We start from the raw sequence: 22,190 nt of genomic DNA, 5'->3' as shown, positions 1-22,190 counted from the left end.
TATATCCTCGTGGCTTTGAGCAGTAATCAAGCCGTGCCACATCCTAATTATATGTGCAATATTACACCAGCCATGCGGCAGGGCTAGCCGGTAGACAAGTCCTCCTCCTCTGATGCAACGCCCGTCGTAATGCAAATTTCGTAAATCATCACTTTTCCCCCGTCATCTACATCTACACCACCTTTGCCTCGGACTTGGGCGGCCGCTCGCCAAAAATCGTCGTTCCGACACGAACCTCATCACTCCCCAGCTTGATCGCGCCCTCAAAGTCCTCACTCATACCCATACTCAGCTCCAGCTCTGCATCATCACCCTGCAGCCCTAGCTCCCTCACGATGCGATCCCGCGTCTCGCGCAAACACACAAAATCCTCATTTTCCGTCTCCGGCGTCGTAGCCTTGGACCGCGCAATCGCCCCAATCGTCATCACTCCCTGCAGCTTCAACCGCGCACACTTCTCCCGGATGAACCGCGCAAGCGGCACCGCACCAGTCAACGGGTCCACCCCGGCCTTGTTCTCCTCGCCGGAGGTGTTCACCTGCACAAACACACGCAGCTGGTCCTCGTGCGCGACGCCACGGACTTCCTCAGACCGCTCCCCCCACCCTCTATCCAGCAGCGAGGCCTTCTTCTCGCTATCGACGGACTCGACCGCCCAGAGCCCGCGGACGTCCCGGGAGAGCGTGACGCACTTGTTCGACTGCAGCCCGCCGATGAAGTGCCACCGGATACTGGGTGGGAGGAGCTTGGATTTCTCGAGGAGTTCCTGGAGGTAGTTTTCGCCGAAGTGGAGGTGGTTTGTGGGCGGGTTGTGGAGAGCGAGGATATCGGCTGCGGGCTTGAGTTTTGAGACGGCGATGAGGCGGATGGGCTTTGTGGTGGGGCGGTTGGCGTTCAGGGCGGCGGTGCTGACGCGCGAGGTTACGGATGAGAGGTTCGCGAGGAGAGTTGCTGTTCGGGAGGGTGAGGCGGGCATGATTGTTGTTGATGTTGGTGAGGGTTGTTCTTGATGTTGTTCGGTGGAAGTCATTGGAGGTAGCCTTGCATCAGCTCTTTTCTGGTGTGGTAGGTGTGATTGTGCAGTGCGGGGTTGAGGGACTGTAGTTGATTAGGTATGTAAAGAATTAAGAATTCTGCTTATAGTGGTGACAACTGCCAGGTAACAGTGATGAATTTGCGTTGATATACGAGGATCGGTGGATGCAGATGGAAAGTGATGCCTCAGTCATCAAATTACACCAGTAGTACACTAAGCCAAAGTTAGTTAGAGACGCCTGCCTTACAAGGTAGCCACGTGATTACTCGGTAACAGGACAGTTCGGTGTCAGACACCTGCCGCTAAGCCTTATGGGTACTAGCGTAATATTATCCGGAGAAACTCAGCATTTCCGCTTCCGGCGAAGTCCTGCAGGTCCAGAATTCTTGAACTGATCGTCATCGTCATGACTCTTTTGATTATTATCGGCGATGATCATTCAAATGTCTGAGTCTGGGCGGAATCTGGCGGATTGGCGGGACCTCACTAGTTCAGTTTTGCAGTGGAATACGACATTGTACGAGGACGAAGTCCGAATCTACGGAGTACTACGTACCTGCATCCTCTGACACCGAAGTGGTCCGGCGAGCCCACAGCCAGATGGAGCGAGACAGTCCATCCAATTTCGCGGGCTCCATTCATTCTCCATCCTAGATCAATTCTCTGGCTGACTGGCTACACTTTCGTATGCCTCATTTTCATTATTCAAGTCAAAGATTCAAACTGAGACAAATGTTGTATGTTTCTTTGACGGTCATCCTTTCATCCGCCTGCTGACAGCCAAGGAGTACAATACTGCTCGGCATGAGGCGCAGTTGGCTAATGTCCATTCATTGTTCACAATGAATGGGCCGTTCAGGAGCCTCCAACCTTGCAAAGGAGGGAATAAAAATTCAAAAGTCAATCTGAACAGTAAGGTAGTCCCATCTCCATGTGTCGAAATGCAGGCGCCTAAATCAGCCGCCCACCGGGAGAGTCTAGCCCTGGAAGAAAAGGCAATTGGACCATTGATAAGCCAGTAAGCCTTCACTGCTTGGAGGAAAATATTAATAGATACAAAAGCTTACAGTAAAGGATTTGAATATTAAGTACTCCGTAGATCTGGAGGTATTAGAGGAGCCAAAATGACAGAGTCCTAACTATCCAAAAGTGCTACTCTAGTGTTTCACCGGCACTTGTTCAGTGTATATTGACGTCAGTTACATTCTGTTGCACTTATATCGTCACATCACCACTGCCATCGTCATTATCGTTGTCATTGCAACCTTTTTCCTCTGGAAGATCTAGGCTGGACCCTAGATTATTGCTGCTCCCATTCGTATCCGAAATCTCTGTAACCTTAACCTACATGACTACATTGACGTCCGGACCTATATATTAAAACACAATTCACCTTGCCGCCTTCTTTTATGCGCTCTCTTTGCCACAAATATCCGCTGGACTGTCAATAATCGGATACTCTGAGCTGAGGCTCTCGCAGCAGACAAAGAGAGCATTGTATGGCAGATTTCTAACCATCAGCCATTACAATCTCCAACGAGCCGCGACCCTTATGATCTGAGATTGCACCGCGCATCAGACCTATACAGCTGAAATCATATTGAAGACAACATCATCACTGGCGACTGGCTTGCCGCGTTGATCTGACCTGATAACATATCGGAAGTCTGCGGAACGGACCCATCACAACTCCAATTTTCACCTGCGCGAAATCGTCACGCACCGAGACCACGAAGAGGTCATATAGTGTCCATAAACACTGAATCATCATGTGTCGGCAGTACTATACCCAGTACGCCTGGTGCCAATGCGCTGAAGACTCGGGCCAGAGTCTCTGCGCAGCTCGCAAGCGCAATGGCTGTCAGGGTGTCAGCATCGAAACGGTACATATGCAATGCTTCTGCCACCACCACGCCACTAAAGGCTTCAAGTCTGAGAAGAAGACGAAGAAGTCTAAGCGCAACTCCGAGATCGGCTCGACGGACAGTTCAATCGAAGAGAAGACCTCAACGTTATCGAGAAAGTGGTACCAACTCCGCGGACTGCGATCGCGAACCTTCTGAGTTTGGATCTCCCCTATTCATGACACTTTCTGGATTGATGCCAGTCATGTTAATGCATTATGATTTGGGATCGGTGTTTTTGGGGAGCTCAAACGAAGCTTGTGGTGTTCTGGAAGGCTCCTCTTGAAAAGTGACGATACCATTGTCTGCTTCTCCTTCTGTATTCATTTAGATGCATATCACGATCCATAGAGCAGATCTCGAGACCCCATTGATTTAGTTGATTTATCCACTGCGCGACTTCATCTATGCGACTCGTTCGGCATGTGTTCGAAGAAACTTCCTGTAGAGTGGTATCTCTGATCAGAACAAAATAATCAGTGAATGTGACTTTTTGATTTTGAGGATTACTCTTGAGTTTTCTTGCGATGAAACATTCCATTGATATCATCGTTTGATCGGCGTCATACTCGAAGTAAATGAAAAAAAGGCCGCCGAAGAAGGGGAGTGGAAGGGATCTACTGCCCCTTGGCTGGATGAGAGGGGAAGAATGACGATGGCTCGTTTTTTCTCCTTGTTCCCCCTCGCTTCTCTCCTTTCGACCTCCTGTCTACTAAACTGCTTCGGATAACTATAATTCAGTTCATTGTATCTCATCTTTTCTCTGAAAGTAACGCGTCAGGCTCACAGTTTCTGTCTCAGCATTTGATTATCGTTCAAATGCCACTTCTATCGCCATTATGGACCCCTCCATGCGCGACGAGCCTCTCCAGGCGACATTCACTGCACCACCACCACCACCCACACCCAATTCCAACGATTTAACCAATAGTCTGAACCATTTGACAATTGCTTCTGCAGCTGCGACTCCTCTTCCAGCCTCTCCATCCCCATCTTCGTTACTGTCGCCTCCAGATGTCCCCGCGCGTTCTTCTGTTGATCTGGCGCATCCTGCACCGCGACGAACTGCCAGTTCCAATTCTCTGAGAGATGAACGAGATGAACGACGGAAATCCACCTCCAGCCTGAAGAAACGATCATCGACCGCGTCGCTCCGATCTGCGCACAATAGTGCCGGCGCAGATTCGCCTCGTCCCAGTCTATCGCGACGCTCTTCATCCTCCAACTTCGCGACCTCCCCCACTTCCACACCAAATATGCCGTCCAAAAGACCCCAGGAGCAAGCTGCGTCCACCGCGGCTTCTGTTGCCGCTGATTTCTTCCAAAGAGAAGTCGACTTACACCAATCCACCGACCTACGTTCTAAAGTCGCGGTAATCGTTCATGACGCATGCTACGGCCATCGTTTCTCGCGGCCACGAACATCGAAGACCGCCCTAAGTTACATCGTCGAACGGCCCGAGAGGATACAAGCCTGTGTGGTGGGAGTATCCGCAGCTTATGTCCTCATGGCCGGCCGCCATGCTGGAAAACGCTTTGCGCCTCATCCTGACCTAGATCTACATCAGCTCCCCGCGCCGCCATTCCAAATCCGCAAGACGTCGCGGACTCTGCCTATCACTTCTGCGGCTGTTGCCCATGTGCACGGGACCAAGTGGATGGACGAACTGAAAACCATGTGTGATGCGGCAGAATCACGACTTGCTCTGAATGGCAAAGAGTTGGTTCGGCCGCGCAGCTCAGGAAAGGACGGCGAATCTGCCAAAAAAGCTCCGCTCAATGACGGCGACCTTTACCTTTGCTCCGAGTCCTTGAATGCCTTTGAGGGCGCGCTTGGCGGAGTTTGTGAAGGTGTCGATGTCGTCTTCAACTCCAACACTACCAAAAGAGCCTTTGTTTGTATTCGGCCACCTGGCCACCATTGCTCTACCTCTCATCCGTCCGGATTTTGCTGGATCAACAATGTACATGTGGGAATCACCTATGCTGCCATGACCCACGGCCTGACCCATGCCGCTATCCTGGACTTCGACCTGCATCATGGCGACGGTTCGCAAGATATTGCATGGGAACAGAATCAGAAAGCTTTGTCAGCGGTCTGGAATGCGGCCAATCACAAGAAAACGAGGGTCGGCTACTTCAGCTTGCATGACATCAACTCATTCCCTTGCGAATATGGTGATTTTGAGAAAGTGCGGAACGCTAGTGTGTGTATCGATAAAGCCCACGGTCAGTCGATTTGGAATATCCATTTGGAGACGTGGAAGTCCGACGCGGAGTTCTGGGATATTTATGCCGCCAAATACACTGTACTGTTAGAGAAAGCGCGCGCTTTTCTACGTCTGCACACCGAACGCCTGCTTAATAGCGCACCCGGCGACACTCCGCCAAAAGCGGCAATCTTTATCTCTGCAGGATTTGACGCGAGTGAGTGGGAGGGTTCCGGTATGCAGAGGCATCAAGTGAATGTACCGACCGATTTCTATGCAAAGTTCACCGCGGATGTTGTGCGGATGGCGGAGGAAGAAGGGCTAGGAGTAGATGGGCGTGTCATCAGCGTCTTGGAAGGGGGCTATAGTAATCGAGCATTGACCAGCGGCGTCCTCAGTCATCTCGCAGCGCTGGGAGACACAACGACAATGTCGGCCATCTTCAACCATGAGCAGCAGGTTGGTCTGGCTTCCGAAATGTTTGATCGTTTGCATGTATCGGACAGCAACGCTCCAGCTGAAGCACGGTGCATCCCATCTGGCATTGGTTATGATAGTCAGTGGTGGGCGCCAACAAGACTCGAGGAACTTGAGGCGCTTGTCTATCCACCTCCCGCCACAGCGCCAAAATCAAAGTCTGCTCGCACCTATTTTGCACCAACGCAATCTTTCACTGCCAAAGTCGTTGCTGCCCCTCGGGATCGAAAGTCTACTGGCTCACAGGCGGGCTCGGATGTTGTACCCTTGCCAGAGGTAGGTTGGGCTACGGCGGCACACGAACTATCCAAAATCCTTATTCCCAGCCATCGTCAGACCACGAGTTATCGGCCGGAAGAACTTAATGCAGAAGCTTCGCGCATTCGGCGGGAGCGTCAGGCTGCTGTGGCTGCCGCCCAGGCCGCCCAGAAGGCCACTATCGCAGCTTCAGCAGCTTCAGCAGTATCAGAAGGAAATCGGATGCAGCTACGTACGAGAAAGGCCAAGGCTTCTCTGCCTAGCAGCCCAAAGGCGGAGACCCCAAAGAAAAAAGTTACGAAGAGCACTCGGAGGACTACTATCGATCCTGGTGACCTGCCAAGTTCAACTGCTGATAGCTCGCCTGGCGTCAGGACCACTCGGAGGAAAAGCACAACGCCGATCGCTTCTAAACCTTCTGGTACAGCCGAAGCTGGCCCGAACAATTCGAGCTCGTTGAATTTTGGGCCAAGCGAAACGCTCGTACAATCAAGCATAGCCGCGAGTACTCGTCCTCCGGAGTCTCCTAGCCGCAGCAGGTCGAGTACCCCGTCACGGTCAGCCGCTCCCAAACGGTCTGAGGGTCCCAAGGTGCCTCCCGTACCGCGCGTGCCGTCTGGTTTTCTCTCAAAACTAGCCTCTAGCGATGATCAAGAGACCATCTCCGACCAAACACAGGCGGCAACGACCGAGAAGACGGATTCCAGACATGTAGATTTGGATGATTTGGCAGCCGGCGTGAAGAAATTGAGCATCAAATTGAAGGTACCTACCCCTGAAGAACACGCCGCTCGCGAGAAAGAGAGAAAAACGACAAAGGCGACAGAGGAACGTCAAAGACGCGCTCCCAGACCGACAACATCCAAGACACCGAGATCCTCCAAGAAAGCCTCAAGCGTCACCGCGACCGCGCATGATTCTACTGCCAGAGGAACTTCTCACCCCTCGCCGAGTCCTAGCACCTCCCAGATGCCTTCTGGTCCGAATGCCATCTCCAACGGGAATATGGATCGGGTGAAGCAAGAAAGGCCGGAAAATGCACAAGAGGATCTTGTTGTCTCTTCTCCTGATCCGCTGGCTGAAAATAAAATTCCACTCTTGAGCAATGTCACTATCGATCGCCCTCGCTGGGAAAGACCCAAGGATGTGTCAGTATCTGGTTCTGTCTCGACGCAGGAAGGTCCTTCTGGGACAGCAACCCCGTCCTCGTTGGCTTCAGAATCCCTGCCTGCTCGATCTACGGTATACCCACCCCCAACAACCGCGCGTCAGACAATGAATGGGCTTCCCGTTTTTACGTCCAGCGGCCCTATTCCTTTTGCGGCGGCAAGCACCGTTCCTGAGGGGAAGCAGACTTTACCCATGCAGCAGCCAAACCTTTTCAACCACAGTGATAATGCAGGGACTGGTCATCCAGATCTTATGCATGACCAAAGCAATAAATCCGACCAACCCTGATTCATTTCGATCTTTCTTTCTGTTCCCGCCCCGGACTCCATGCGCCAACTTTGCCCTTCGTTTATGTTATCCAATATGCTTTTCTTTTATCGATTTAGTCCGTCATGTTTGAATATACCCCCTGAGTTGTACTGAGTTTGTTAGTTTGGGTCTTAACCAGCCTTGTCTCTTCACCGTGATGCTAAGGATACCTCATAAGAATGGAATAAATTTAGGGGATTTTCTTCTTCAAGTATCATTGTTGAGTCAAGTACCTTGTGTCGGCGCCTATAAAGAGGTACAGATGATGTGCTTTGCTTATCTCCGATCTCCGGATCAGATAATCAGCTCCACAGCCACACTGGAATCTTCTTCTCCGCTTGCTGCGCCTCATCTTGTTGTGCTGATACTGCTGAGTCAGGCACCTCTCTCCGCATGTTGCCAGTGGCTTCTAGCGCCATCTCTTGTTGTGCATTATTCATCCTTTCTCTCTTTACTCAGATATAATCAAGACGCTCTCTTTGTCTTCTGCCTTAGTTTTGTTCTGTTCTGATCTGTTCTGAAAGGTGATTTTCCACCATGTCGCCCATAACCGTCTCCAAGGGCCGGACACCCAGCCCGCACGCCCAAGAATCCTTCACGCAAATGGCCGATAAGGACCTAGAGTCCATCGGCCGACACTGCCAATTTGAATACTGCCACCAACTCGACTTCCTCCCTTTCCGCTGTGAATCCTGTCGCGGAACCTTCTGCCTCGACCACCGCACCGAAACCGCCCACCGCTGCCCCAAAGCCGGTGAATGGGCCCGCCGCCGCAACGGAAACCAGAACACCAGCACCGCGAGCCTTCCAACGCAGAAGAAACCCACAATCTACAACTCAGACCAATGCGCCCATCTCGACTGCAAGACCCTCATCAACACACTGAAAGACCCCGGCGTCCGCTGCCCAAACTGTAATAGACAGTATTGTCTGCGCCACCGGCTCCGGGAAGAGCACGAGTGCGCGAAGATCGCGCCACTTGGCGCTCGGGCAGGCAACCAGGGCCCAAGCAATGCGGAGACCATCCGATCGATGTTCGCGCGTGTGCGCACGTGGGGAAAAGATAAGGGACAGGCGCTGGCGCCGAAGCCGAAGGCCAATAGCGCGGCGGCGCGGATCTCGGAGCTGAATGCGCTCAAGAAGGCAGCCAAGGGCGACCCAAGCGTCCCCGCTGACAAGCGGCTGTATTTGCACGTGGTTGGGACGGCGGATGCGCAGGCGCAAAAGGCGGAGCCGCCGTCTGGGGATTTTTGGTTCGATTCGAGGTTGAAGGTTGGTCGGGTGCTGGATGATGCGGCGCGGAGGTTGCGGATTGAGAATGTGAATAATCGGGCTGGGGAGGAAGAGCGGTTGCGGATCTTCCATGTGGATTCGGGGGAGTTTTTGGAGTTTTCGGAGACAATCGGGGGTGGGAAGGTGAAGCAGGGTCATACTATTGTCTTGTTGAGAGGAGCAGGGGTTATCCTGGGGAAGTCGTGAGGAATGATCCGCTGCGTTTTTCTTTTCCCTGGATATTCTGCCATCTGGAACTGCATATTAGCATATGATACACCAAGAGCGTTTTGGATACCTTTTACATATTTCCCTGAGCTCCGACTATTAGATCGTCCTTAATGCCATGCACAGAGGTGCCTTTATTGAAATCAACAATCTAAGCTATATAAGAAATGCTGGTATTAATTGTATAAAAACTTGTACGAGGTCAAACGCTCATGTTCATCTTGATAGCCTTGTGAGGCTGGTACCCAACGACCTCAAACTCCTCCTCCTTCCAACCATCCACAACTCCACTACCGCGATCATCACGCTTGATGCGCAGCTCCGGGAATTCAGTCGGTTCCCGCTTGAGCTGCTCATTCAGCGCGTCGACATGGTCCAGATACACATGCGCATCACCCATGGTATGAATCAGAGCGCCGGGGTTCAGATCTGTTGCATGGGCCAGTATATGCGTCAGCAGCGCATACGACGCAATATTGAACGGGACGCCAAGCCCCATATCGCACGAACGCTGGTACAGTTGACACGACAAACTCCCCTTGTTGTCCAGCCCATTCGGATACGAGACATAGAACTGCGCAAACATATGACAAGGCGGGAGCGCCATCTTCTTCAGATCCGCCGGGTTCCACGCACTCATGATAATGCGGCGGTCAAACGGCGTTTCTTTCAGCTTGCGCACGACCTCCGCGAGCTGGTCGACGCCTTGGCCTGTATAATCCGTCTTGGCGTCGACGTACTCCGCCCCGAAATGCCGCCACTGGAACCCATACACGGGGCCTAGATCGCCGACCTCGCGGTGTCCGAGCCCAACTTTGTCCAGAAACTCGCGGCTCCCGTTACCGTCCCAGATTTTGATGCCTGCTTCCGAGAGGGGAATGGAGGAGGTGCATCCGGAGATGAACCATAGGAGCTCGGCGATGACGGCGCGCAGGAACACGCGTTTCGTGGTGAGGAGGGGGAGTACGGGGATCGGGTCCGAGAAGGGTGTAGCGCCAGACTTGGAGAGCGAGAAGCGCAGCTGCGGCGGTGCGAAGATCGAGCGAGTGCCTGTGCCTGTCCGGTCGGGACGATGCTCGCCTTCGGCGAGGATGGTGCGGATGAGGTTGAGGTATTGATGTTCCTCGTGTGCGGGGTTATGAGGAGGAGTCGGTGTGCCAGATTGGCTGGGGGTATCCTGCGGCGTCACAGCTGCCGGCGACATTATGCTTGTTTGCTCTTTGGATTGAATTGTCATGGTGATTGAGATGTTTCGTCGTTGGTATTGCTTGTGGTGGACTTTTTGAATAACGCGTGAACGCGACGCGCGAGATCACGTGGTGATAAAAAAAAATCTTATCAGGCTACAATTACATTACGTTCCCAATTCGGCAATATTACTTTGAGAGTCTGTGTACCAGGGTGCCAAATGATGCTCGACACCCGTCTTAGGATTATGTGATGTAGATAAAGACGCTCTAAAGGCAAGCATGCTAGTCTGCCAGCAGATCAACACCAACACCACGCAGCGCAGTGACAGCCCACTCAGGGAATTTCGCTTTATCCCCATACAAATTGGTGAAGAACTCGCGCAGAAATGCGGGATATCGATCCTCCAAAATGGCTTGCCGAGCGGATCCCATCAGAGAAAGCAAGTAGTGGACATTATGAATGGTGAGCCTGTTGAGAAATTAGTACTAGCATCTCTCGCATGTGAAGGGAAGTCTCACAGATGAGCTCCAACCGTCTCTTTCGCAGCCAGGTGGTGGAGATACGCTCGCGTAATTCCCAAGCCGCCTTGTTCTCTGGGCCGGCAACAAGAACAGCTGCACCCTTCCTGTATTGGTCGGAAGTCCTCGGCAAACAACTTATGGCGTAGGTTCAGGTTGCCGGAAGGAACCACAGCATTTCCGAATCGCTAGCAATGGTCAGTCGCAACTTGTGTCCAAATGATTCCGCGGGGTCATCCTTACGGCTGTTCTCGTCGGCCAGACACAATCAAACATGTCCGCACCGAGGGCAACTGCTACAACCAGATCTTCCGGATAACCCTGAGCCGCGTCAATAAAAGAGGCTGCCCTTCGGAGGGGAAAGGCTAATACTTACCACTCCCATCACGTATCTGGGCTTGTGCTCTGGAAGGAGTCCAGTGCACGTATCCACCCTATAACTGTCAGCCGAACGTCCTCCGTACCGCGTTTAAGCCAACACATACACTTTACAAAATTCCTCCTTTGCTTCTCCACCTGATAGACCCCCAATGGCAATGCCTGGTGTATCTCGCGCAACCATTTCAGCGCAGCACTGCTTCCGGAGCTCCAGGTCTAGACCGCCTTGGATGATGCAGAACAGGTTCTGTCTCTCAGGATATTTGTGCGCATCGATACAGCGGTCTAACCACCGAACGGATCGTTCCATAGCCTCGTGAATTCTGGCATGATCGGGAGAGGTAGTTGCAATGACATCGTCTAGCTGCATGATGATATCGGAGCCAATCGAGTTCTGCAGCGAAATCGAATGTTCTGGTGTGAGTAGCCTAGAATGACCATGGTTAGTGGGATCCGTTGAGACTCCGAATCGGCAAGGACACACATCGGGGTTCCATCGTGGGGACTGAGGAATCGGACACCTTCCTCGGTGACTTTTGCAAGCTTCAGGAGAGAAACCATCTGGAAACTACATATTGCAGGCGTCAGTGTCAGGCCAGGCCGAGGAGAAGATAGACATAGCTCACCCGCCGCTATCTGTCAGGATATTCCGATCCCATCCTTGCAGCTTATGCGCTCCGCCCACTTCATCTAGAACCTCCTGCCCCGGTTTCAGGCCCAGATGGTATGTATTATTCAAGCACAGCATGCAGCCTGTCTGCTTCAGCTGGTCATAAGTGAGTCCCTTGAGGGACGCCTGTGTCGCAACCGGCATAAAGATGGGAAGCGGGACGGAGCCATGAGGGAGATGGAGGGTGCTAGCGCGCGCTTTGGTTGTCTACATTTGCTCTTGATTAGATCAAAATCAAGTATACCAGAGGATTTGACGGCAAGGAGAACTTACTGAGCACTTTTTATGTAGATCGAAAGTCAGTGCAGATGGCATCTTTCTGCGCGGAGGGGTAGCTTCTGTCGCCATGTTTGCGATCTGTGAGGTGCGCAAGGCTGGATTGGAGTATAAGTTTGACGCAACGCGGCTGTTTATACCTCTTAAAATGCTATGAGAGAAATGAATGCTTGAATAATATGCAGGACATTTCATTGAGAGAGAAAGGGTAGACAATTGACGCACAACAGCAGAGAAATCCAACAAAATCACGATTCAATCATTATCGATAGATAATGATTGGCGCTAACTCAACTGGGCAAACCTCGAAGCTTTTCCCTTGACCAATCAGATTGATCCTTGCTTTCTCACGTACCTCTTCTGTTCGGAAAGATACAGTGGGATTTGATATTATTTTTCTAAGCCGGAGTCAAAAGACAGAAGGGCTGCCGGGTGAAGGGTCCATATTTCCTTCATGATGCCGACTCGAAAGCTATACTTGTCCAAGCTCGTCTGCTGCACTGAGAGATGTCGAGCCCTCCGGCGCCAACTGGTGAGTCTTTGCAACTGACAAGGTCCAAATTATCCTTATGGAGCAACTGAGAGTGGTCTTTAGTGATCTAGGTTGTATATCCCACATAATCTCGAAAAGGCCGCCTGACGTGGCCCAATCGACTACACACTTCAAGCAAAATCAATCCAGTACCAAAGGGCAATAACCTGCATCTTCATAGTGACCACCTGCGCTGTAGGACGGCCAAGTTCGAGAGACTGCGAGAGAACAGTCGCGTTTCAACAGAAAGCATCACATCGCTTCCAAGCTCAGTTGCAATGCTAGGCTGGCATGACTTCATCTTCCTTTCCTGGCTGCAATATTGTCCGTTCTGTCAACGGCAATGCCGAGACACACATGCCGATCCCAGACCTTTCCGGTAATGACTGCAGCCAATCACTGACACTGTATCTATTATGTGCCTAAAAGGTGGTTAACCCTCTTCGGTGATGACCGTCGGAGGTTCACCGACATCGTGGAATCACATTTTCTTCAGAACGGGGTTACCCCAGTCGGCGGAGCCCGCTTGTGCGGGGGAGCTCCAACAGGTGCTGACAGACCCAAGCCTATAAGTATGCTCAAAAGAAGAATTGCTTCTCAAAAGCTTGTTCATGTTTACCCGTGGCTTTTCGTTGCCTACCCGCGAAAATGAGCGAGCCGAAGCCCCACCCAAGCGTGGAAGATTCTCGCGATGTTGAGATTGCGTCTGATGTATGCGGAGTGAAATACGAACTCGAATTGTAGCTGTCGTTACTAACTGTTCACCACAAGGACATTGACGAGCAGCATTTTAATGCATCATACCGCAGTCCTCAGGAGAAAGCACTGGTCTGGAAACAAGACTTGCGCATTGTTCCTCTATGTGCAGCGATCTATCTTCTCTGCTATCTAGATAGATCTAACATTGGTAAGCATGGATCCGACTCTTGCTCGGCCGGTCCTCATCCTGGTCGGCTTAGGAAATGCAAAGATCCTCAACCAGAATACGCACAATGACCTCCTGTCCGAGACTAAGATGACCTCGTATCAATACACGTAGGTTTTGCCGAATAGTTGACGCTAAAGCGTAGATACTGACATATGCCAGGATTGCGCTTATGGTGTTCCTCATTGCTTATGCGCTGTTCGAAGTCCCTTCGAATTACTTCTTGAAGAAGCTTAGGCCGAGTGTACGCCATTAGAATCCTGCGTTCGAAATAAGAAACTTATGACTTATGAAACCTAGAGATGGATTGCGTTTTTGATGCTGTCATGGGGCGCGTGCACAATGGGCTTGGGAGGAACCCATAACTTCGCTCAGGTCACCGGCCTCCGTTTTTTGCTAGGAGGTATATCCTCTCCCAAGACCAGGGACTTAGTTCAGGGAATGACTGACACCCGTTAGTAATGGAAGCAGGGCTCTTCCCTGGCTTGGTCTACTATCTGACCTTCTGGTATCGACACTCTGAGCGCTCCATACGCGTGGCCTTGATTCTCGCATCCGCTACCTTAGCCGGCGCCTTTGGCGGTGCAATCGCATACGGCGTGGGCCACATGAACCAGGTCCATGGACTATCTGCGTGGCGATGGCTATTCATCATCGAGGGAGCACCATCGTGCGCTTCAGCCGTTCTAGTCTGGTTTTTTCTACCAGATTATCCCGAATCAGCTCGTTGGCTCACACAAGAAGAGAGAGAACTCGCCGCTCAACGGCTGCGAACGGAAGGCTCCAAGGGAGAAGCCAAAGCCATGACGTGGGAGGATGCCAAAGCCGTGCTAACAGATTGGCGTCTTTACGCACACTATGCCGTCTGTTGCCTGCTCTCAGCCCACTACTGTCCCCCCAACTAATGCCCCTCCACAGGTCTACTTCGGCATATCCGCCCCGTTTTCCAGTCTTTCTCTCTTTACGCCCGCAATCACCAGCGGGCTCGGGTATACCAACCTACGCGCGCAGCTCATGACAGTGCCCCCATGGGCTGTAGCCTATGTCGTGACAACAGCCGCAGCCTGGTCCGCCGATCATTTCAACAGGTACGAGTCCTCGCGTCAGCACCATGCCTCACAACACACACTAACAATGTACCATCAGCCGTGGCCTGCATTCCGCCCTCTTCTTCTTCATTGGCGCTATGGGCTTCCTAGCGTCCGCCGTCCTCCCACCAGACGCTTACTTAGTACCTCCCCCAACCCCCTTCCCTACAAAAAATCCACTAAACGTTAGTGTCATTAGCACCGCTACGGCTGCCTCATCGTCGCCACAAGCGGCGCATTCGCCTGCATCCCCCCGCTCCTAGGCTGGCTCTCTTCCAACCTCCGCTCCACAGCCGGCACGGGGCTAGCAATAGCTCTGAACGTCTCCTTCGGCGCCCCCGGCCAAATCGTCGGCGTATGGATTTACAAAGCCAACGAAGCGAAGAGGGGATACCCGACGGGCCACTGGACCAACGCGGGATTACTCTTGTTTGTTTGTGCGGGGTGCATCATGCTGCGGTGCTATTACGGGTGGTTGAATTGCAGAGACAGAGCAAGCGGGAGAGTATTTGCTTATTGATGGAAGTTAGAACTGGGTTCATGGTGATCTTATTTCCCCCTCTGTCTTTCCTAGACAGTTTTGGCGAAAATACCATATTCAACCTTGTAATCAAGCGAGAACACATAGAGTTAGCCGTTGCCGAGGCTGGCCATGACCAGTTGGCGCACAAGCGGAATAGACTTATCCGGTCAGCACGTGAACGCCGAACGGTCAGCCGGAAAATTTAAGGTTAAGCTCAAGATGTGACATGGTGCAACCAAGGATACGGAACGCTGTAACCGTGCTTTATTCAACACCGTGATTTTCAGCTGAACAACGCACCCACACAATTAGTGCATAAAATAGCCCTTCTAGAGCAGTCACCAAGTCCCCAACAGACCTGAAAGTTCAAGAAGGTGGGGCAACCCAGGGGCACAAAGTGGGTGGGAAAAACGGAAAAAAGGAGTCCTACTGTCTACTTTGATGGCCCAGAACTGGCACGTGGCAGGGAAACGAGACCATTCCTCCTAGATGGTCGATTCGCACGAGCAAGAATTGGGATCCCTGTCCGGTTTGGTACCGTTGGGATCCAGTTCGGCTAGATCCGCGTACACAAGGAGCAAATGGCAGGACATGTCTAGGTATGACTGTCACAAGAAACATACACAGGCGCTGGAATCACCAGAAAGGTGAAAAAATCTTGACATCAAGAATCCAAAATGCACGCAAGGAAACCAAATTCGAGTATCGGAATTGTCCGTCACTGTTCTGTCGTCATAATATCGTAGCAAGGTCTCAGTAGTGCGAGTGCCTTGCGAAACTGGAAGGAAATAGAGGAGAATTGTACAGAAGGTCGATAAGTCGAACAAAAGAGAATAACCGGGCCGCTTGTAATAGAGACTGTAAAACGAAAAGAGCCGAGCAAATATGGCAGGGGCTGGTGTTCTGTAGTCCTGTAGAAAAAGTTGCGGCGAGGGGCATCCGGGAAATGTTCGTTTCCCGATTGTCCACCCACTCCAGCATCGTAGTCATCGATGTGTTCCAGTGCTTGTTGCAGGATATTGCACAAAGAAGAATGTCGACAGCCGAGAATGTTGTACATAACGTCTGCGGAACTCGAAGGGTCGGGCATCAAGTCGTCGTACGCGGTCATAGGGGCCACAAAGGGAAAAGCAAAAAAGAGAAAAACCGGAGGGGAGAAAGGCTAGTAATCGGTCCAGCCCAAGCAAACTAGACAGAGAAATGAAAGTAGTTCTCAACTGTGTCGAACCCATTGAATCCCATCTTATCCTATCATAACCATATTTCCGTATTTGCTGGCCTGCTACGGCCACACCTTTCCTGGAAGAGTTTCACTGCGAGCTTGTGGTTGCTGTTGGTAGGTCAGGAGCGTGAGAGCTACCTCTGCAGCGTCATGTTTGGCGTTAATTGTGAAGTTCCCATCGTACCAGTACCGCGCAGCATATGCTCTACCTTGTACCTTCACGCTGGAGCTCCAAGCTGTCCGACCTCCTGTTTGAAGACGTAAAGCCGTTAGCACTTGGTACAACAAGCTGTCAGGTCTAAAGTCGGTGAAGGAAAAGGTTACTCCACAATATGATGCCGCGACACACAGGGCACCATTCAGTTCACCTAAGGGTAGATTTCCAGGAAGAGGAATGGATGGAGAAGATGCAACGCAAAGGAAGAATATACTCTCACTCAGGATCTGTGAAATGGGGAAGAAAAAAAAAGATGGAGAGTGGCGAAGGGGTTCAGTTACCTCGACGATCGGAGAACAATGTGTACACCGGGTCTCCAAGGCCTGCAGTTTTGCAATGCTCTGTAGGAAGATACAGTCTGGAATTAGTCCCACGAATGATAAACCCACACGGTACATTGACGATTCCTTCAAGAATTGTAGTTCAAGTGGGGCATACTCTCAAGTTTCTCTATCCATTCAGCCTTCCGACCAACATTTCCTTGAGTCGAGGCCATGTTGAAGTGGTTTGCTTGTCCAAAATACAATATGATTCTTCGCGATATCGTGGTCCCTTACCGGCCACGATAATGAGGGCTGAAATTGAAGAAGATTAAAGGGTAAAGAAGATTTGAGTATATCAAGAGCCAACGACCCCTCCGTAGAACTTTTGCCCAAAAAGAGGCAAGCAAGTGCCAACTGGAATGCGGACGGTTTCTGGAAGGCGAAAATGAATAAAAAAAAGGAGATCCTCAAGGAGCAGGATCAATCGAGCCAAGAGTTTTTTGTGTTCGCTTTTGATAAGACAATAATACCTCTTTTGAATTTTCTCTTTCCCACTCAAATAGCCCTGATGAACATGGGAAGCGGGGGGTCATATAAACTGTGGGCCATGCTTGACCCCAAATCGTTTTTTTTTATTTTCACTGTGCAAGCAAGACTGTTTTGGCGTGACAAACACGGAGCCTAACCATGAAACCTAACAGTCGGGCTTATGCATGTCGCTGGGGACAAGCTACAGCGCCAGCAAATTCTCCCCCCTCCCTGGTCCTCCAGTCAAAAGGCCGCCAGTTGCATGGAGAACATGCGGATCATTTTGAGGCTGCAATGCTGGAACGGCCCGGCGCACGCCGACTGAGAATGCACCCTGAAGAAACGCCAGTTACCAAGAAAAAGGTGCGACAGAGCTCCACCGAGAACCAGATCCATTTGATGGCAAGGATCGGATGGCGCAGAGGCAAAAGGAACTGCTGTCGCACAAGAAAGCCAGTTCACAGATCCGAAGCCTTGAACAATAGACATCTCGTCTCCTTTCTCTTGCCTTGACACATCCTCTCTCCCTTTCCTTCAGTTGATTCTAGCAAACATTGCTTCTTATCGGGTATGAAGATTCTAGACGCCTCATGGACGCTTCTCCAAGGACAAGAAAGGCGGAAGCCCCTCCTTCTGGAATGTCCACATAGTGGAGGGGTGTGGTCTAGTTGCCCAAAAGCGGAGAGGGGCCCCATAGGAGCAGAAGCGACGAATTGAAGTCAGGATTTGCTCACACCAGCCAGTAAGGCCCCTGTAAAGATTGAAAGCGGGCCCAGAGACCACAATGCCAGCTCATCAATGATTCAGTTATGAATCTGGACCGAGGACTTTTAGAAACACATCGTTCCTGTCAGCCCTGGAAAACGAATGGTCAAAAAACCAGGCCGCTCTGCATGAACAGATGCCATGGGGGCAAAGGGTTGGAGACAGGTAAGAAGCGACAGCAAGCAGAAGAAGACAAGGGTGTTGGAGATATCCCGGCAGGAACCCCAACCCAAACAGGCAACACCAGATGAAACAGCCAGCTCGTGCGGTTAAAGCAAACCTTTTGCATGGAGCACAGCTTTGCCAGCGAAGAGAGACGTCTATTAGGCTCAAAGTTGACCCAAACCGTCTGCCGAAAAGGGGCCATCATGATTCGTTGCTTTCTTCTGGCACTATGTTGGGCATACATACGTGCGTCTTCATGTTGTTCATCGCCGTCATCTACAGAACAACAATAAATGACAGCGATAGCTAGGGACGAAGCGATGTGGACGGAAAAGTATCGCGGACCACAGAGTTATAGATCACCTGCATCAGACGCTATATGCCATCATCTATCATAGCACCGGGGAAAGTTGAATCGCTTCCACACGAGCTCATTGAAGGCCCATCAAGCCGTTTGATTCGATGGAATAAAAAGGGACATTGACGAGCCTCGATCTGCCCCGCATCGCCCGCAGGACAAGCTTAATTGGTATATGGCCATAGCTGGAAGAGCTCTCGGCTGTTATCTCGAGCATTTTCGCCAATAAAGACAAGGAAAGAACGGACAAATGGGAAAAGGAATAGAAATGAAGGGGGGGAAAAAGACTTCCTTTGAGTTGCGGGATGAAGTCTGGTCCAATCATTCCAGCCTTCCGTAGAAGTAAGTACCTTACCAGGCCAAGGTACCTTATATTGTAAGGGGAGGTAGGTAGTAAGAAGAAGATGGTGAGCTTTCGGAATATCAAACCCAGGATTTCCTTCCTCTTGCCTTACCTCCCCCTTTTTCGTCTGGCTCCTCATTTCCACTCATTCTAAGCAAATCATTCGCGCTTCGTCTTGATCTTAAGCGCTGGACTGGCCCACCAGGGGGTCGCTACTCGCTAGTGAGGCCGTCGGCTACCATGAACCATGGTTCCTGTACGTTGCTAATGACTTGTTTCAACACGAAATAATCGAAGATCTTTAATGCACCCATCATTTCCCTATCACACTCCAGACAGATTCTGGAAGCGCTATCCCAAAATTAACCATGCAATCATATACACGTTAATCATACTTCCAAAAAAAGAAATGAGAGGAGGTCATCCGCCCCAGAGTCGACCGACAAGTGTCAATGAAGCGATAACTAGTGGCCGCAGAGTTCCTGTTACACATTCGAGGGACAACGACAACAATAACTAGCAAGCAAGTCTAGCTGGGATCCTCGTCGCCAGCGAACCAGATACGCGGACATGCACGGGATCCAGCCTGAAAATGGCCGGTAATCAGGCATCATTATCCAGATTCATCAATGTTGTGAAAATTCTGGGAGTTGGGTTCGCGCCACTGCACATCGACATCACGATAGCAGTGCTCGCTAACGCACGAGTCAGACCACCGTGGCGACGAGTTGACCCAACTTCCTTCGCGCGTCGTCATCACATCCATTGGAATCAGGCGGATCCCCGCCGGTGAAACACTTCTTCAATAAGTCGCATAGGCCCCATCAACTCAATGCTTTTTGTGAAAGAGGATTTAGCCGGATGACTGGGGTCCGTATGATGTTTCGAGTGCCATCGCTGTCGGATACAGTCATCAACTAGAACAATCAATCCTGTGGCTACGATCACACTGCAAGACGATCAGTATCGTGTTCATGTGAGGCGGAACTTGTTCTTGTCCTTGAGAGGGAGAGGGGGCCCCAGCTTACTCGGCAACCTCATGCATTTTCTCGTACACCGATGAATCGCTAATCCACATTGAGGACGGGGGAACCCAACCACCCTTGCTCTCCTCCTCGACAGCTTCCACTGGCGTGAGGATCTCGGGCACAATGTGAGCGATCGTCTTGGACGTCCGCGTGTCGATGAGGTGGTAGGACACTTCCCGCAAATCCCCTTCTTTCCTGCACTCTTTCTTCCATTGGTATTTCGTGGACCAATACTCAAACTCGTACCGCTTGCGTATCCCTGCGCCTCGCCTCTTGACCTCTACATGCGCATAATTAGAAAACTCTAACACCGTTGTATCTGCGAGAGCGACAGGGCGACTGGGACACTCCTTGGCATCTGCTGTTGCATCATCCAAATTCGCATCTTCCTGTTTGATCGAGTGATATCCCGAGTCGTGGCGCTTATGTTCGGCGCCAGCTATCGATCCATTTCCACTCGACCCAGGCCGCAAGCTTGCCAACACACTGCTCCAGGAGCGCCGAAGAATGGGCCTCTTGTCGATACTGGACGATCTGGGCCTCCTTTCTGAGCGACAGATCTCACGACCAGACTCCCGACAGTAGCGCCGAAATGAGAACTTTCTCGAGAACAAGTCATACATGCGGAGATGAAAAAGGATTACATCTTGTTGATAGCCGCCCCTTTGAGGCACTAGAGTGTCAACCCGTAGATTCATATTACCATCTAGTGTCGAATCATCGTGCCGAATCAGCAGCCGTCGGGATGAGGGGAATAGCTCTGCAAAGGTGGTTGGATTGGAAGGGATCGCGTCAGTAGCATAGATCTCCGGCTTTCGGTCGATAACCTCATATTGCGGGTCTTCCGGTAACTCGTCGGTCGATGGTATCGTGGATGCATACGTTGATGTGGAATCCCTAGGGTCCATGGTGAAGCGATCCGTTTCTGGACGTCGCTTAGATGTGGGCCGATAGCTGTAGACCGTAGGGGCCGTGCTTTTCGACCGATCCGAGGCTTCGCTGTCGGTCGAACTAGAGCTGCCCCCTGTTCGGGCACAACGATCTTGACACGATGATGCACTGTAAGATTCCATGATGTCTTTGAATGCGATAGTGCGAAAAAAAGATGCGTCGGGGTTCTGTAATGTCAGTCCCGGCAAGCGAAGTGCTCTTGTTCACGGGCCTCCGTATAAAACTGGCAGGTATCAAAGGTACCAGATAATAATAACCCAAAAAATAAAATAAATAAAAAGACGATGGTACAAAGTAGGTAGGGATAGAATATATATAAATAATTGTTATGCAAATCAGATCACAATATCCTTTCACTTCTTATGGAACAATCGCCCAGCCCAGGTTTTCGTGTATGACACAGCATCCAGTCGGATGTGCTCATGAGGTGAGATGAGGCGAGGCAAGAAAATCTCAGCAGCTGGAACCAGACGAAAAGTAAGGATACTTCAGTCATACGATGGGGTGTTCAGATGCAAAGCCTTTTGCGCGTCTAAAGGGCTTAGAGAGTATGTTATAGGGCACGATCCCGAGGGATGGAGGGGCTTAGGGGAATGTGAAGGGAGGCCCGAGGGAGCGGTAGATAGCAGATGACGCCAGGAGTCTTGGGAAGGGAGGCAGGTCAGCAGCCCGAACAAGGACAGTAACTGGCAGTATTGGCTGACGAGGAAGAAGGAGAAAGCACTAGCTGGTAATAGTAATTTCTAGGGATTGAATAATCCAAGATCAGAAGAATAGATCAGGATAATCCAGCGTGGCGCAGGATTGTTTTGGCGGTATCTAGGTAATAGTCGTGGTGCCAGGTTGTGTTGGACGGCAACGAGGGAGAATGAGAGGAACGCATCAAGGAATGAACAACAATGATGGAGGGTTATGGAGAAGAAAGGAGCCACGTCAATCCAGTCCGGTCAATGTTATGGCTCGGCTTCGAGGCGTTCATAATTTGGTCCCATTTGGGATATTCCTGTGATCTCCTGTCGCGGGTGATTACTTCGGAAGAGAAAAAACCAGACTTGGAATATTTCATTCGTTCGTCAACCCCACGACAGTATGGGGGCCTAAATCTAATCTATTTATGCGACGCTCAATGCTCAGCCATCTGATACTTCAGAGTACAGCCTCGATCGATGCTCCTTTTAGGGTTATTTAGGTTTATTTGGTCAATGAAGTTGAAGGTTATTGCGACGGGGCTATCTACAGCTATGTCTTACTGTGAGTGCCTAATAACAGCATCATCAGCCCAAGAAATTAACGACATCACCGCTAGAAGCAGCCTGACATTGAATACGGCCTCTACATCCGAGGGAGGAGGCTTCGAACATCCTCTCAGCTTTCATTCGCGCCTT

At 51.1% G+C, this 22,190-nt stretch overlaps 8 protein-coding genes across 8 annotated transcripts; 4 read left to right on the top strand and 4 right to left on the bottom strand.

Moving 5' to 3' along the window:
• Positions 1-172: 172 nt before the first annotated feature.
• On the bottom strand, positions 173-976 carry ALT_5040 (YggS family pyridoxal phosphate enzyme; the record flags this gene model as incomplete). Its single annotated transcript, XM_033558838.1, has 1 exon — positions 173-976. The coding sequence occupies one exon, from the start codon at positions 974-976 to the stop codon at positions 173-175; it is 804 nt and encodes a 267-aa protein (XP_033414729.1).
• A 1,829-nt stretch (positions 977-2,805) lies between these two features.
• On the top strand, positions 2,806-3,099 carry ALT_5039 (uncharacterized protein; the record flags this gene model as incomplete). Its single annotated transcript, XM_033558839.1, has 1 exon — positions 2,806-3,099. One exon carries the CDS (start codon positions 2,806-2,808, stop codon positions 3,097-3,099), a length of 294 nt encoding a protein of 97 aa, XP_033414730.1.
• A 680-nt stretch (positions 3,100-3,779) lies between these two features.
• ALT_5038 (histone deacetylase hosB) lies at positions 3,780-7,343 on the top strand (the record flags this gene model as incomplete). The annotated part of the gene is made up of 1 exon (XM_033558840.2): positions 3,780-7,343. The coding sequence occupies one exon, from the start codon at positions 3,780-3,782 to the stop codon at positions 7,341-7,343; it is 3,564 nt and encodes a 1,187-aa protein (XP_033414731.2).
• Positions 7,344-7,901: 558 nt separating this feature from the next.
• ALT_5037 (AN1-type zinc finger protein) lies at positions 7,902-8,843 on the top strand (the record flags this gene model as incomplete). The annotated part of the gene is made up of 1 exon (XM_033558841.2): positions 7,902-8,843. One exon carries the CDS (start codon positions 7,902-7,904, stop codon positions 8,841-8,843), a length of 942 nt encoding a protein of 313 aa, XP_033414732.2.
• Positions 8,844-9,066: 223 nt separating this feature from the next.
• ALT_5036 (thymidylate synthase) lies at positions 9,067-10,068 on the bottom strand (the record flags this gene model as incomplete). Its single annotated transcript, XM_033558842.1, has 1 exon — positions 9,067-10,068. The coding sequence occupies one exon, from the start codon at positions 10,066-10,068 to the stop codon at positions 9,067-9,069; it is 1,002 nt and encodes a 333-aa protein (XP_033414733.1).
• Positions 10,069-10,336: 268 nt separating this feature from the next.
• Positions 10,337-11,969, bottom strand: ALT_5035 (tRNA-ribosyltransferase family protein; the record flags this gene model as incomplete). Its single annotated transcript, XM_033558843.1, has 8 exons — positions 10,337-10,523; positions 10,574-10,761; positions 10,817-10,894; positions 10,950-11,007; positions 11,059-11,379; positions 11,436-11,519; positions 11,578-11,828; positions 11,895-11,969. The coding sequence occupies 8 exons, from the start codon at positions 11,967-11,969 to the stop codon at positions 10,337-10,339; spliced, it is 1,242 nt and encodes a 413-aa protein (XP_033414734.1).
• A 1,108-nt stretch (positions 11,970-13,077) lies between these two features.
• On the top strand, positions 13,078-15,171 carry ALT_5034 (putative transporter C1002.16c; the record flags this gene model as incomplete). The annotated part of the gene is made up of 10 exons (XM_033558844.2): positions 13,078-13,140; positions 13,201-13,336; positions 13,389-13,464; positions 13,517-13,598; positions 13,655-13,757; positions 13,814-14,217; positions 14,273-14,442; positions 14,501-14,585; positions 14,642-14,871; positions 14,973-15,171. 10 exons carry the CDS (start codon positions 13,078-13,080, stop codon positions 15,169-15,171), a joined length of 1,548 nt encoding a protein of 515 aa, XP_033414735.2.
• A 4,679-nt stretch (positions 15,172-19,850) lies between these two features.
• ALT_5033 (uncharacterized protein) lies at positions 19,851-20,927 on the bottom strand (the record flags this gene model as incomplete). The annotated part of the gene is made up of 1 exon (XM_033558846.2): positions 19,851-20,927. The coding sequence occupies one exon, from the start codon at positions 20,925-20,927 to the stop codon at positions 19,851-19,853; it is 1,077 nt and encodes a 358-aa protein (XP_033414737.2).
• Positions 20,928-22,190: the final 1,263 nt, after the last annotated feature.

The sequence above is a fragment of the Aspergillus lentulus genome, assembly GCF_001445615.1.
Source record: "Aspergillus lentulus DNA, contig: Alt09, strain: IFM 54703, whole genome shotgun sequence".
In the NCBI taxonomy this organism is placed as follows: domain Eukaryota; kingdom Fungi; phylum Ascomycota; class Eurotiomycetes; order Eurotiales; family Aspergillaceae; genus Aspergillus; species Aspergillus lentulus.
The sequence above is the reverse complement of the archived record's forward strand: the minus strand, read 5'-3'. Positions and strand labels throughout refer to the sequence as shown.